Source organism: Chrysochloris asiatica, unplaced genomic scaffold (assembly GCF_000296735.1).
Source record: "Chrysochloris asiatica unplaced genomic scaffold, ChrAsi1.0 scaffold00263, whole genome shotgun sequence".
NCBI classification, from domain to species: domain Eukaryota; kingdom Metazoa; phylum Chordata; class Mammalia; order Afrosoricida; family Chrysochloridae; genus Chrysochloris; species Chrysochloris asiatica.
Window position 1 is genome coordinate 616,354 of NW_006408781.1, and position 16,003 is coordinate 632,356.

The window sequence follows — 16,003 nt, forward strand, 5'->3', positions numbered from 1 at the left end:
GACCATCTCAATTCTATTCCATTGATCAATGTATCTTTCATTGTACCACTACAAAGCTGTTTTGACCACTGTAGCCCTGTAATAAATTTTGAAATTGGGGAGTGAGACGTTTCCAACCTTATTCTTCTTCTTAAGCAATGCTTTGCTTATCCTGGGTCTCTTGCCTTTCCATATAAAGTTTGTAATTGTTTTTTCCAAACCAGGTATTTTTGCAAGTGTGTTATGATTATTATTATTATTTTCTACAGCAAGGATTGTAGAAAAGCAGACACAGGGGTGATTTAACAGCAACTCACCACAAAGAGGTTAGGTGGCTGTTGCTTATAGTTACTGACTCCCCAGCCATCATCCAGCTAGGAACCATAAACAAAGAACTCAAAGGGATAATTAACACAGACTATTAGCACCTTCTGCCCCTGCATTTCAAGCTTTGTCTACACTTAGAAGACCTGACTAATCAATCTCAGTGGGGATTCTCTCCTGCTTAGACTTTAGAACATTGTTTGCAAGATCAATCAGACTGTGGGCAATAGGGCTTCAGCTGCTCAGAGCATCATAGGAAGTAAGCAGAGACTAGAAAGTACCCAGATCTCCTCTGATCCCTGTTACCCCTACAACAATTGGCCCTGGAGAACTGGAGAGACCAGAAAGCCCCTTTGTGAATTCCAGATTTTCATAATCTCCTAGTGTTGCCAGTAGAACCAAAGTGAGTGGTTTTAAAGAACAGAAACACATTTTCTTACAGTTCTGGAGACTAAAACACTAAATCAGGATCTTGACCATGTTAGCTCCGTGTATGGACCTCTTTCCTGGTTTCTGGTGTCTCTCAGTGATCCTTGGCATTCCTTGGAATCTGTCTTCCCCCAAGTGTGTGTGGTCTTCATTATGTCTTTTTGTAACTTAGAAGTGATGAAGTTTAGGACCCATTCTTCTCAGGGAAGGCCTTATTAACATAACAAAAGAAAACGCTGGACTGCAAAGTCCCTTTGAACTGCAAGGTCAGTGGGTCAAGCTCACCAACTGCTCCTCAGAAACCCTATACAGGGTCACTATGGGTCAGAACCAACTCTATGACACTTCACAACAACAATAACAACATTGCAAGTGGAGTCACTTCTGATCTTAGTGGCCCTCTAGGACAGTGAAGAACTGTCCCATCGAGTGTCCATGGGGAAACAAGAGATCACATTTTCTGCTGTAGGGCAACTGGTATGTTCAAACCACTGAGCACTTAACCACTCCTTTTACAGGCACAGGGGTTAAGATATCAATACATACAAGGGGGCTTCAAAAAGTTTGCAGAAATACGGAATTGAAAGGCAGTGGAATTTTTCCATGAACTTTTTGAAGACTGCTTGTATACAAAGGCAAATCTAAAAGTTGTTGTTGTTGTTAAATGCCGTCGAGTCGATTCCTACCCATAGCGACCCTGTACAGGGTTTCCAAGGTTGTAAATCTTGATAGGAGTAGAAAGCCTCATCTTTCTCCCACGAAGCAGCAGTAATGCAACAAAATCATAGAAATTTTTACTAAATAAAAATATCAAAATGTGAAGCTATTGTGTCTCTTTCTGAGTCTATACACTTCTAAAAATGTTTCCATCTGTCTAACATTTTCCTGAAAAATTCTGTGCTTTTTTATTTAAACCATGTGAAAATAGCAGTTTGGGCATCCTTGAGCGATTCAAATCATGCTCATTTTAAATGTCCATTGAGTTTGGAGAATTAAAAAAAGAAGTCTGAAGGAGCTGAATCAAGGATTTAGGGTGAATGGGATACAGTTTCCCAATGAAATTCTTCAAGGACAGCCCTTGTTACCCTTGAAAAATGGGCAGATACATTGCCTTGATGGAAAATAAAATTATTTGGTGCTCAGTAATGCAGTTTTCAGTTTTCATAAAACTTCTTCTTAATAAGCACCCATGATTATCCTGTGTCCTTTAAGAAAATCTATCAAGATTAGACTTTTGGAATTCTAAAAAAACATTCACCATAACCTTCTGAGCTGATCCCTCTGCGTTGAATTTAACTGGCCCAATAGATCCCCTCAGAAGCCACTGTTTGTTTGTTTGTTTGTACTTTTTATTGTGAACTGACTGAAGGTTTAAAGAACAGGTCATCAGTTTGACATTCAGCAAGTCATGTACATTTTTTGTCATCTCCTAGTCTGTGATCCCCTCAGTGTAGGATCACTTATCCCATTTCCTCCCTATGCTTCCTCTTTTGATTTTTCCTTCTTCCCTAACCTTTCTCAACAATGTCCTTGGGTAAATGCTACCCTTTTGATTTCAAATGGTTGATCATTCTCAGATGCACTTACCTCACTAGTATTGTTGTTGTTAAGTGCTGTCAAGTTGTCAAGTCGATTCCAACCCATAGCGACCCTGTATAGGGTTTCCAAGGAGCAGCTGGTGAGCTTGAACCACCAACCTTGCAGTTTAAATGACTTTGCAGTTTGACACATTAGCCCACAGTGCCACACCAGGACAGATCTGTCTATTGCTTGGCTGAATAGTGAGCCACAGGGGTGATTAAAGGCCAGTATCTTGAGGGTTCTACCAGTCTCCCTCTGACCAGTAATCCTGGTATATACACACACACACACACACACACACACACACACATATATTTAATTTTGACTTTTGTTCCACATTTTTCTCCCACTCTATTTAGGACTTTCTAATGTGATCCCTTTCAGAGCAGTTTGGTAGTGTTAGTCAGGAGCCATCTAATTCTTGTCTCAGGGTTGTGGATTGTTTCCATGTGTCTTTGATTTTCATCAATGGTCTTCCCTCCAGACAGGGAGACAGCAATGCACCTTAGATGGCTGCTCACAAGTTTTGAAGACCCCAGTCACTACTCATCAAAGTAGGAGGTAGAACTCTGTGGACTGTGTTATGTCAATAGATCTTAGTGTCCCCCCAAGACTATGGTCCTGAGCCTCCATGACAAGTGAATCATTATCTCAAGGTGTTTGGTTATGTCTAAGAAGTTGTCATAACTTTGTCCCCTGTATGCTCCATCACATTTATGGAAATATTTTCAACAAAGGTAAATACTCATGTACAAATATCTTCTGTCAAACCTACATATATTTGTGGGTATACTCCCACTCTATCCCCACACCCTTTCAATCTGTGTATCTATCCATTGTTGTTGTTAGGTACCATCCAGTCGATACCGACCCATAGCGACCTTATGCAGAGCAGAATGAAACACTGCCCGATCCTGGGCCAACCTCACTACTGCTGCCACACTTGAGTCCATTGATGCTGCCACTTGGCCAATCAATCTCGTTGGGGGTCTTCCTCATTTTCTCTAACCATCCTCCACCTTACCAAACATGGTATCTTTCTCCAGAGACTAGTCCCTCCTGACAGTACGCCCGAAGTATGAGAGACTAAGTTTGGCCATCTTGGCCTCCAAGGAGCACTCTGGCTACACTTCTTCTAAAACGGATCTTTTGGCAGCCATGGCACTTTCAATATTCTCCTCCAACAGCATAACTCAAAAGCATCAATTCTTCTACGGTCTTCCTTAGTCATTGTTCAGCTTTTGCATGCATATGAGGTTGTTGAAAATACAATGGCTTGGGTCAGGCACACCTTAGTCCTCAAGTTGACATCTTTGCTCTTCAACACTTTAAAAAGGTCTTGTGTAGCAGATTTGCCTAATGCAATACGTCGTTTGATTTCTTGACTGCTGCTTCCATGATTGTTGATAGTTGATACAAGAAGAAGGAAGTCCTTGACAACTTCAATCTTTTCTTTATTAATAAGAATGCTTATTGGTCCAGTGGTGAGGATTTTTGTTTTCTTGACATTGAGATGTAATCAATACCAAAGGCTGTGGTCTTTGATCTTCATCAGTAAATGTTTTAAGTCCTCTTCACTTTCAGCAAGCAAGATTGTATCATCTGCATATTGCAAGTTGTTATCACCATTATTGCTGGATTGTGTACATAACAGTATTTACCTTGTTGCCATGAACTGTTTGATTGCACCTTGCTCTCTGGATCACTTTGGTAAATCCAGCACTCTTCCACAGTTTTGATTCATTCCATAAAATTGTCTTCATTAACTTCAACCTTACCTAAAAGACTGTGGGAAGATCAGTTCTTTGAGCTACCTGATCTTTGCTCCACACTTTTGGCACTCAGGTTGCTGAGGCCAAGATGTACATTTCAAACTGAGAATGCAGATTTTGTTTGTAACAAATCCCTGCATGTATGAACTGGAGCCCTAGTAGCAATACTTTTTGACTTACAGTCATATTTTTGGAGGGCACAATTCAATACTGGACACGAGCAAGGCAAGCTCCAAAGAGCCAAGGTGTGAGTATCTCCCCCCCATCCCAAGGATCCAGTTGATGGGAGGGTGGGTGTGAATCCTGCAGGTCTCCCCAGGCAGCTCTAAGCCCTAGCACTTAGCAGGGTTCACACCACCACATGCTTTAGATTAGTGTATTCTTTCCCAGAAGCTCCAGGCCATCAGCACCTGACCATATCCTGTCTCATGCAGCAACAATGAGAACCAGTGAGCAGTCCACCCTTGGAGAGACCCCTGGTTTCTCCAGCTGTAGGTTATAACTAAAAAGTGCAGAATTCAGACTTAGAGCCTCTTTAACAAATCTAGCCTATGCTACTCTATGTGACTTGGGGCAATTCACAAAGGTGATGCTCCGCCTTCGAGGGCTCCCTCATCAACAGAGGCACTGGTCATATGATGGTCTACCTTTTGAGGATTGGCAGGGATTGAGTACCATCACACTGACGAATGAGTGCTTCTGGAACTATACAAAGCTTCTAAAAAACATTCGCACCACTCCCATAAAGCAAATGATCACACCTTGTCTATTTTGACAGCACCCAAACAGAGGCAGCAGTCCTCATTAATGCAAACAATCTACCAGTAGGTGTTTATCAAGCACCTACTCGAGGTCTGTATGTGCAGGATGCGGTCACTGATGTGCCATACATACAGTTAAGCAGAAGAGAAAAGTGCGATACTGAGGAACAAGAACTCAGTGTGGTCTGGGATGTCCAAAGACGTCTTTATGGATGATGAGATGAGTGAACTAGATTATGAAGGGAGAGCAGGATCTTGGAGAGTTTCAGGAGGGAGTGGCAGTCATTGCAGGCATTAGATGTTATCTTTTGGGGAAATCAAGAATATAATCTTGTCAGACTTGTTTTTCAGACACAGTATTATTGACTTCTCTAGGGAAGCCTTTTGTTCTGCTTCAAGGCTGTTGGGTTTAAAAACATCTGGAGGTGGCTGGGGAATGAGGCCCTGGCCATGTAAACCGTCAAATGTGCTTAGCTAACCAAAGGCTGGTGCCTCAGAAGAAAAGCATAGTGATTACTTTCAAAACGTAAGTCATCGAAAACACACCAGGGGTTGCCAGGAGTCAGAGTTGATGCCACAGCAACTGGTTTGGTTTGGAGGTGGTTGGAGAGACTGTGCAGAGGGCTGGGCACCATGCCCTGCCCAAAGCAAGTTGTCTTCTGGGCACCAGATTCATCATCTGGAATACCACAGTAATACACCCCTCTCCAGCCTGTTGGCAAATATCTGCCCCGGAGACCATGGAAAAGAGCAGGGTGGGGATGGAGGTGGGGTGGAGGGACATGTTTAATGAGCACCTCCCATGTGCCCAGACAACCTTACAAATCTCATTGGATCCTCTCAGCAGACCAGGGCTGTCAATGATTTATCATTGACATTTGACTAATGAGGAAATGAAGCCTTAGTTACGCAGTCAGAATGTGTGTTTATTGAGCAAATATGTGAAGACCATCCAAGTGAGGGTGTTTTTCAGAGTGTGGGGGAACTCCTGGGTGGAAAAAAAAACACACCACACCATGGCTGCTAACTGAAAAAGTTGGTGGTTTAAATCCATCCTGAGGTGTCTTGGAAGAAAGGCCTGGTGATCTACTTCTGACAAACCAGCCACAGAAAGCCCTAGTTTCTACTCTGACACCCAGGGGTCTCAATGGGCAGACCACAACTGCTTAACTGGTTATATTTTGGATTCTACAGATGTCTCCATGGAAGCCATTCTGAAACTCTTTGGAGAATATTTCTTTAAATTCTGTAAGATGTCTGGCTATGACAGGATGCTACGGACTCTGGGAGGGGATCTTGTGGAGTTTATTGAAAACCTGGATGCCCTCCACAGTTACCTCGCACTGTCTTATCAGGTAAGGGCACCTGAGTCTGGTGTTCAGGGCAAATTTTCAGGAAGCAGATGCCTGCAGTGAAAGCAGCATAGAATCATCACCTTCCATGAGAGAGAGGGCTGGGTTCAGTGTGTATCTCACGCACACCCGTCTGTCAGCAGAGTTTCAGACCAACACAGATCAAGAAGAAAGTCCTGGTGATCTGCTTCTAAAAACCAGCCACTGAAAACCCTATGCATTGCAACAGTCCAATTTCACTGGGCGCAGGGTCACCAAGTTGGAGGCCAGCTGAACTAACAATAACAACCAATGCCCACAGAAGTTCTGGGCAGTACCCATCCTCCCCAGCAGAGGTGCAACTGCAAAGGACATGCCTCCCATCTGCTGCCCAAGCCTTAGCATATAGTGCCAGCCAGGAAAGAAGTAGAAAATAAATTACTGTTGGTCACTTTTATAAACTTCATGTTGTTAGGTGCCGTTGAGTCAATTTCACTTTTATAAACTAGACCACAAAAATCAAAGAAAGGCAGGTTGGCAAAGCCCCACTTTGTGATGGGTGATGGTCTATCTTGATAGAGCTGATTTGGCCTTGGAATTAAATCTCCAGATTGATCACAATGGAAACAAAGGCTGGAATTCAGTCAGGTTCCTGTGGATTTGGAAACTCTCTCTTAAGGTTTCCTGGCCTGGGTAGAGCTGATAATAGCTTAAGCAGCCAGATTCATGTTATTCATGTATCAGAAGGAACGGCTTGGCTGGGCCAAGGACTGAAAAATCGGAACTCATCCAATTCTGATTAACCCACAGGGTGACTGACTAAGGTGTTAAGAAACTAATTTCCCTATTGGGATATGTCCTTCTGGAGTTCATTCCCTAATTTTGTTGTTTTTAGAGATCAAATGCCTAGGCTCCTTTTTCTTTTTAGAAAAGAAAATGCTTTATTCAAAAGGCAAAGTGCAATTTACATGAATCATAATGGTTTTTATTTATTTTTAGGACAATTTGCAGTTTACTAAACTCTTTAAAAGAAAAAAAAAAAAGACTTCTATATTTAATGCTCATAACCACCCTTGCATGGTTGTCATGAGAGTAATATGAGATTATGCATGTTAAAGTGTCTTATCCATTGTCACCCACCCTGCAGATAAAAAGTATTATTTTCTGCATTTTTTAGATTCAGTCTTGGCAACCTTAAGTGACCCCAAGTAGTTATCATATGAACTATTCAAATATAGAAAGAGCTCAGGCTGTGGATCCACTCTAAACATATTAGCTATGTGAACTTGGGCAAATCATTTGCCTTTTCTGAACCTCATTTTTTAAATATGTTTATTTAATAAATAGATGTCAAATGCCTATTAAGTGCAAAACACTTTTTAGGCATTAGAGATTTAAAAAAAAAAATTTTTTTTAATAGAGAAACAAAACCTAACTCCTAGTCACGTATGGATTAAAAGAAATCACATGTGACATTTCCTAGCTTGGCAATTGGCCCAGAAGAGGCAGTCCATACAGAATACCTCCCTTCGATGGCCTCCCTTTTCTTTCTGTTCAATATGGCCAGTTTTAGAATTACAGCCATCCACATGGCAATTTCACATTTCTTAGCTAATGCACTACAATTAGGATACTAAAAACTAGAGTTTTGTCTCTTCAATAATCTTTCATATTTTTTAATATCCCATTTTGTCATCTAACTATTTGGTTAGTTACTAATTTTATACCACAGTTATGGAGAAGGTACTGCTATTCTTCTAATCATTCATTAAATCAATAAGCATTTATGGAATGCCTTTCATGGTCCAAACATGGTTCTTCACATGTTTCTATTACCCTTATGAATATGAAAGGAAGCTATGTTCTAAAGTCCCAAGTCCTTTCTTTTAATACTCAACCATGATGCCCTGTCTCTAATAGTCCTCCCCCATGTGCTAAACCAATGCAACAGAGGCCACAGAAGAGAACTTCCCTGGGGCATGGGCGTGGGGGAGAGGAGGGAAGAGGACATTTTGCATATGATGAGATAAATAAAATGGATAAAACCAAAAGCTCAATGTACTGAGTTGATTCTAACTCATAGAGACCCTCCTTAGGGTTCATGAGACTAAATCTTTAAGGGAGTAGACTAATGTCATCTTTCTCCCACAGCACAGAACGGCTACCGAGTTTGAACCTCTGCCCTTTGGCCAGTGGTTTGGCCCCAATGCCTAACCCACAGCTCTACCAGCGCTTCTTAAATAAAATATATAAATGTGATAATATGCAAGTTAAAGAAAAAAACATACAATGGCTTGATAGATATATAGTACTTTATACTAAGAAAAGTATTGTAGATTGTTTCTTTAGGCAAAAAGTAAATCAACCCCTTGTATGTGCAAAAATAAATGCTCTCCAAGATAAAGCATTAAGTGAAGAAAGGTGTCAAACATACATTTAAAATTGTTCCACTCATGTACATTTCAAATGATATGTGCATATATACGCACATAATCTTTTGTTTTTCTTGGAAAGATAGAAAGAAAACAGGTAACAGTCAAAACCAATCTTTGGGTGGTGGGACTGGTGGTGGTGGTTATGCACTGTGGAGTCAGTTCCGACTCATAGCGACCCTGTACACGGTTTCCGAGGTTGTAAATCTTTATAGCAGCAGAATGCCTCATCTTTCTCCTGCAGAATAGCTGGTCGTTTTGAACTGCTGACCTTGCGGTTCACAGCCCAATTCATAACCACTACGCTACCACAGCTCCTTAGTGGGCCTGGAGGTTAGAAAATGAATGACATGTAATTTTCACTTTCTTTTCATAGGTTTTTTTTTTTTTTTTTGAAGTACCAGCTTCATATATCATTTATCTAAACATAAACTAAATTTAAAAAAAAAGTAAATCAAATCAAATCAAACAAGGATGATTTGTTTCGTGTCTATTTCTGGCAATTTAGAAGTGCCTTAAGTCATGTATTTCTGGGCGTAAAATTGTACTCTTTGTTGTTGTTTTGTTGTTAAGTGCCATTGAGTCGACTCTGACTCATAGAAACCCTATGTAGGGTTTCCAAACAGTGGCTGGTGGGCTTGAACCTTCAACCTTGTGCTTAGCAGTCTCCTAATCTTGTTATTTTTTCGCTAATTTACTGAGTGCAAATTTTGAATTTGCCACTGGGCTAAGTAATTTATAAACATTGGCTTTTCTTCTTAGCTTCCCTAGTAATGAGAACTCTTATTCTCATTGTATAGATAAGAATTCTGAAGTCTAGAAAGATCAAGGAATGTCCAAAATTACCCACACTGCCATTTAACTAATTACATTTGAAGGAGCTGGGATCTAAACCCAGATCTGTCTGCCTCTCATTTTCCCTTTACCCAGATACTTCATTTTTCAAAAGCTTATCATTTAGAGATTTTGAGACATTGACCAGAGAACTAAAAGCACAAACTTTTTGATGTGTTTCTAGGGTTGGGCTGGTTAGGGGTGAGGAGTTAGGGTGGGGATGTATGTGGAAAACAGTTGTTCCCACTTTTCTGACACCATTTCTCACACCAAACTGTAAGGATCAATTAAATCAATTGAATTTTGTCCCATGTCTTACAGGAGCCTTGGTAATGCTGAGGGATAAGCACTGGGCTGCTAACTGCAAGGTTGTCAGTTCACACCCACCAGCTGCTCTGTGGGAAAAAGATGTGGCTATCTGTTCTCATAAAGATTTATAGTCTCAGAAACGATATATAGGGTCATTTTAAATTGGAATTGACTCAGTGGTAATGGTAGTGGTGGTGGTTATGTGCCGTGGAGTCGATTCCGACTCATAGCGACCCTGTATAGGGTTTTTTTGAGGCTGTAAATTTCTACGGGAGCAGAAAGCCTCATTTTTCTCCCATGGAACCACTGGTAGTTTCAAACTGCTGACCAGGGTGCCAGGTTGCCTACGTGATGGTGGTGGTTCTGTGCCGTGGAGTCAATTCTGACTTGTAGCAACCCTATAAAGGGTTTCTGAGGCTGTAGATCTTTACAGGAACAGAAATCCTCCTCTTCTTCCCACAGAGCAGCTGGCAGATTCTAACTTCTGCAGTTAGTAGCCCAATTTGTAACCCACTCTGCCTATATAACCTACCGGGAATGCCTATATAAGGGAGGAAATTGCTTCTCTCAGAGTTCCCCAGCATGGTATTGCTCCTTGCTTCCTAACAGAATCGGTGTAAACTTGAAACTCGACATTATTCCTGGGGAAAGATATTTTCTGATGAATCCTTGAGGAATTTTGTCTTAATCAGGGATCGCTAAAGAAACAGAACCCTTATATCTCTATCTAGTTAGTGAGCTACTTAGTTAAAAAGAGAGAGAGATTTATCTCAATGAAGTCACCCACAAAATTGTAGAGGACTGGTAAATCCAAAATTCCTATCAGGCAGCAGGCTGGAGACTCCTACAGGTTGTGAAGTCACAGGGGGTGGGGGTTATGGAAAGAGTTGTTATTGTTGTTGTTAAGTGCCGTTAAGTCGGTTCCGACCCATAGCGAACCTGAACAAGGTTTCCGAGGCTGTAAATCTTTACGGGAGCTGAAAGCCTCATCTTTCTCTCGTGGAGCAGCTGGTAGTTTCAAACTGCTGACCTGCGGTTCACAGCCCGACTTGTAACAACTATGCTACCAGAGCTCCTGTGGAGTGGCAAATGAGAGTGAGTTCTGCCAAGATATCTATTCGTAGTCTGACAGCAGATCACACCCTAAGGAGCTCCCCTTTCTAGTGGTTGGTTGATCACCTTGCATTCAATTTCATTGAGTGATTTCATTACATTGACTACCTTGTGGAGCAGCAACTAGGTTAGTTTGGCCAAACCACTGAGAACCATAGCTTAACCAAGTTGACACATAAGTTAACCTTCACAGTTCTATTTTCCAAGTGTTTTTTTCCACAGTTCTATTTTCACACCACAGAAAAAACCTAACTCACTGTCATTGTGCTGATTCTGACTCATAGAGACAATATGGCTTTATTTTTACAGAACAAGAAATTAACTCCTCTACTTATAAATTCTGGTGGTTACGAATCGGGTTGTGAACCTTAAGGTCAGCGGTTCGAAACTACCAGCTGCTCCATGGGAGAAAGATGAAGTTTTCTACTCCTGTAAAGATTTATACCCTTGGAACCCCTGTACAGGGTCGCTATGGGTCGGAACTGACTCAACGGCACTTAACAACAACAACTTACAAATTCCTCAGAGCCTCTCATCTTTCTGAGACTGAAGATGCCCATGATCATTGGGTCACAGGCCAAGCAGGATAGTAGTATCCCCTTGGAGTATTTGTATGATCAGAAGTAGCATGGTAGGGTGGAAAGGTTTATTGGGGGTCAAAATGTTGTTCTCTCATTAATTTTAGCCTTAACTTCTCTGAGCTTCTGTAAGTTGGAGATAAAAACAGCTGTCATGGTGAGTTGTTTGGGGATCATGCAAATATAAAGTTGTTTGTTGTTGTTGGTAAGAACCGTGGAGTCAGTTCCGACTCATAGTGACCCTGTGCAGGGTTTCCAAGGCTGTAAATCTTTACATGAGCAAAACACCTCATCTTTCTCCTGCAGAACCACTGGTAGTTTTGAAATGCTGACCTTGAGGTTATCAGCCCAACTCGTAACCACTACGCTACCAGAGTTGTTTGGGGTTTATATAAAGTCTCTGAACTAAGGGGAGACATTGATGGTACATTGGGAGAATTCTTACTTCCTATATGGGAGATCTGGGTTCAATTCCCAGCTGCTGCACCTCAGCAAGCCACCACCCAGCTGTCAGTGTAGGCTTGAATGGTGCTATGATGCTGAATAGGTTTCAGTGGTGCTTCCAGACTAAGACAGACTAGGAAGAAAGGCTTGGCTCTTCTTTCAATAATCAGCTCATGAGAAAACCTATAACTCAAAGTGGTGTGATCCATAACCAATCATGTAGACAGTGCAGAACTGGGCAGCATTTCCTTTCATTCATTGTACATGGGGTGGTCATGGGATAGGGCCTGATTGACAGCAGTCTACAACAAGAACGAAAACATAGGGTAACTAAAGCCATGGTAGTCTTTATCTTTATGTGACTGGACAGGGAGATTCTATGGGATAGGACTATGGGTAAGTACTATTGCTTTACAGAGCTTCAAAGCAGATTTTCAACAATTTGCATTCACTGAGGGAAATGTGTTGTGTTTTTAATTAGGAGATGAATGCACCCTCATTTCGCGTGGAGAAAGGAGCAGACGGAAACCTGCTTCTCCATTACTACTCTGATAGACATGGTCTGTGTCACATTGTACCAGGTATGGGAACCAGCCCCAGAGCTGTGAGGCCTTGAATGTGACAAAAGCATCCCCACAGAGTACCCAGGATAGCTAGCTGCCGACTGGAGGTAGGGAGTTAAAGCTCTCTCTCCCTCTTATGCAGTCTGACTTCCTGCCATCTTGATCATTGCTTCCAAAGTCTTTGAGCCTTTAAAGTAAGTTTCCAAAGTGCCAACTCGCTTCTGTTTCTCTTCCAACATTTTAAATTATGCTGTTTTTAAGCACAGTTGTAATCATTCAGCCTACCACCTGTCTGTCAATTTGTCACTTTGTGTTGCTGTGTTGCTGGAAACTCTGCCAGCAAGACCTAGAGATCAACTCAGAAAACTAGCCAGTGAAACCCTTATGAATGACAGCAGAATACTGTCCCATGTAGTGCTGAAAGATGAGGTTGAAACGACAGCAATACTGGACTCAGACACACCAGTAGTCATGGAGACAGTGCAGGAATAGCCAGCACTTCGCTCTGTTTTATATAAGGTCATACAGAAGGTCTTCGCGCTTCAGAGATGACTAGATACCAACAACAAAACAATAATTCTGCATGTGTCATTTAGCATCAGCTTTGTTTGTACTGAGCATTATAGGAAAGGTGTCCTTCCATTTTTCAGAGTCTCAACCTACCATTTTAAATGGCTGATGATATTCCATAGTGTGATTATCTTAGCTAGTCTTCTGTGGTTGAACTGTTAGTTGACACTAACCTTTTACTATTTCTAAACAAAGCTGTTATGACTATCTTCATGATAACCCTGGGTTAAATTCCCAGATAAACACCTTTTAATGCTTTTATAGCCAAAATTTGCTTATAAAACCATGACTTTTTTCACTTATTTGTTTTTCTGAAATAATCAAGCAAATAAATAGATGTCAAACAAGAAATTAGAATGGAAGGGATATATTCGGTACCCAGCCATATAGAACTTAAATCTCTACAGAATTTCTTCTTTTTTTTTTGTAACCTGACATGTGCTGTTTCTTAAGGCAGGACCCTGACTTGAAAAACTCAGCAAGACTCATCAGAAGTGGTATGATTTCTGCAGGTATCATTGAGGCTGTGGCCAAGGACTTCTTTGCCATTGATGTGACCATGGATATCATTGGCATGAATGAAGAAGAGGAGAGGACAGGGAAGAAGGAGCATGTTGTGTTCCGTGTTGTTCAGAAGATCCACAGACAGACAAGAAGGGCAAAGTCAAACAGGCCACAGGAAGGCCAAGACATCCAGCGAGACCAAGAGGTACTGAGTTTACTATTGTTCAGAAAGCCAACAGTCTTCCAACAGTCTATACAAAGAGCAGAGTCAATTGGACCTTCTCATAACAGGGTTAAGGAAGAATTTCTCAACCTCAATACTGTGGACACTTTGGACCAGATAATTCTTTATTGTGTAGGGCTTTGTGTGTGTGTGTGTGTGTGTGTGTGCATGTGTGTGTGTGCGTGTGTGTGAAAGAAATCTTTTGTTGTGAATTGAGTGATAGTCTACATGGCAGAACATCAAAACATCAGTTTTGCACTCAACCAATCACATCTTGTTTCATTGTAATAACTACAGTCTCCTTTTCTGATGTACACAAAAGACACATTTTGCAAACCCTGCCCATCAGCACACAGCCTTTCTCTTTCCATGAGTCTAAAGTCCTCAGATGCTCTGTCTCTCCATGCCATCACCTCTGCCTCTATCTCTGGTGTTGATGCTTGTCTGGTTAAGGTCCCATGTTCTGCTCATGCATTTCCTCTTGATGGTCCTAGGGTTCTCTGTTCCTGGAATGTAAGATTAACTACTCCCCTCTTTTTTGTTACACATCTTTCATCTTTGCAATTGTGACAATTGCAATTAGTCATGATTGCAATTGTTGTTGTTAAATGCCATAGAGTCAGTTCCGACTCATAGCGACTCTGTATAGGGTTTCCGAGGAGCAGTTGGTGAGCTTGAACTGCCGACTTTGCAGTTCAAACGGCTTTGCAGTCTGGTGCATTAACCTGCAGCACCACACCAGGACTCCATGATTACAATTACTCACTATTAAATCAAAAGAATACTATCTCCATCTCCTTTTACCAGACCCATCTAGACAAGATGGAAACTATTCATTGTGGAGTCTACCTTCCCCCTCTCACTCTGAAATGAAACTCCCTCATGAAAACTTGTAAGCCAGCCACTTTGTGCCTTTATAGCAAGGAGCTCTGGTAGCGTAGTGGTTACGAATCGGGCTGCGAACCTTAAGGTCAGCGGTTCGAAACTACCAGCCGCTCCGCGGGAGAAAGATGAGGCTTTCTACTCCCGTAAGGATTTACACCCTCGGAAACCCTGTACAGGGTCGCTATGGGTCGGAACCGACTCGATGGCACTTAACAACAACAACAACAACTGATAGCATAGTGGTTACGAATCGGACTGCAAACCTTGAGGTCAGCAGTTCGAAACTACCAGCCACTCCATGGGAGAAAGATGAGGCTTTCTGCTCCCATAAAGATTTACAGCCTTGGAAACCAATCGCTATGGATCAGAACCGACTCAATGGCACTTAACAACAACCACGACACCCCCACTTTAGGTAGCTAATGTCTGAGTTGCCTGTACCTATCAATCCTGTTTACTGAGGGGATGTGCTTGATCCTTATTTGAAGACTCCTTTCCTCTAGGTTGTTATTTTATGCTACTACCTCTGTAAGTTAAGGTCAAGTTCATCAAATTGCAGCAATTTACATTTGCTTCCTGTATCAGATTTCTTCATCTTTCCTTTAGTTGAGCTTTGATCATCAAGCTATCCAAGCTAGGTCAAATGAATACTATCTGCAAGTTTGAGCATCCTTGCATGCCTCTCCCCACTTCATATCAGATGGACAGTTTATTCTCTTTGGCTATGTCAGTGTCCATGTGCTCAGTGGTTCCCAAATATCCCAAACCTCACACCAACCAGCGCTTCTTCTTCTTCCTCTCATCTCAAGGTCTACAAGAGTTTATGGAGCGTGGTCAAGCCCATGTCTTCATTACAGCCTTTCTCCCACTTTCACTCACAGGTAGATCAATATGGTCACCAGCGAGCTTATATGCCTGCTTGTGTGTTCCCTTTGAGTTTCAGTCTTGGGTGATGGTTTGTCCTGAAGTGACTTGATGGCTTGATGACTCCCAGGCAAACATCTTGTTTATACTTGTAATAGCCAAACAGTGTGCTCTTTTTTTTTTCTTCCTCCTCTTTACCTGCTAGTCTTTCTTTCAAGAAATATCTTTTGTTCCTCTAGTAGCTGTGGATTGGTCTGCATGTATTTTCAAGTGAGAATATCCTACCTGCGAAGGTTCTATATGGGGTTCAGATATCTATCTAAGGCCCCATGCTCCACAAAGGCTCCACAAGAAGTCTGTTTCACTGGGTAAATTCTAGAATCCCTTTTAGATATTCTAATCAGTTATAGGCTGAAGACGGGCTTACACACTTTCTGTAATCATATTTCCTGGTATTCAGACCTATCCCACTCAAGTATCCATTTTACGTTAGTAGGCAGGGAAAAC

The 16,003-nt window shown here is 41.7% G+C and overlaps 1 protein-coding gene across 1 annotated transcript in view; it reads left to right on the forward strand.

Moving 5' to 3' along the window:
* LOC102839658 (guanylate cyclase soluble subunit beta-2-like) overlaps positions 1 to 16,003 on the forward strand; it is a 137,180-nt gene that overhangs the window by 52,369 nt on the left and 68,808 nt on the right. Inside the window, exons 3-5 of the mRNA XM_006874150.1 lie at positions 6,041 to 6,201; positions 12,369 to 12,468; positions 13,533 to 13,729. Of these exons, the coding sequence (XP_006874212.1) occupies positions 6,041 to 6,201; positions 12,369 to 12,468; positions 13,533 to 13,729 (458 nt within the window). The remainder of the gene's footprint in view (positions 1 to 6,040; positions 6,202 to 12,368; positions 12,469 to 13,532; positions 13,730 to 16,003) is intronic.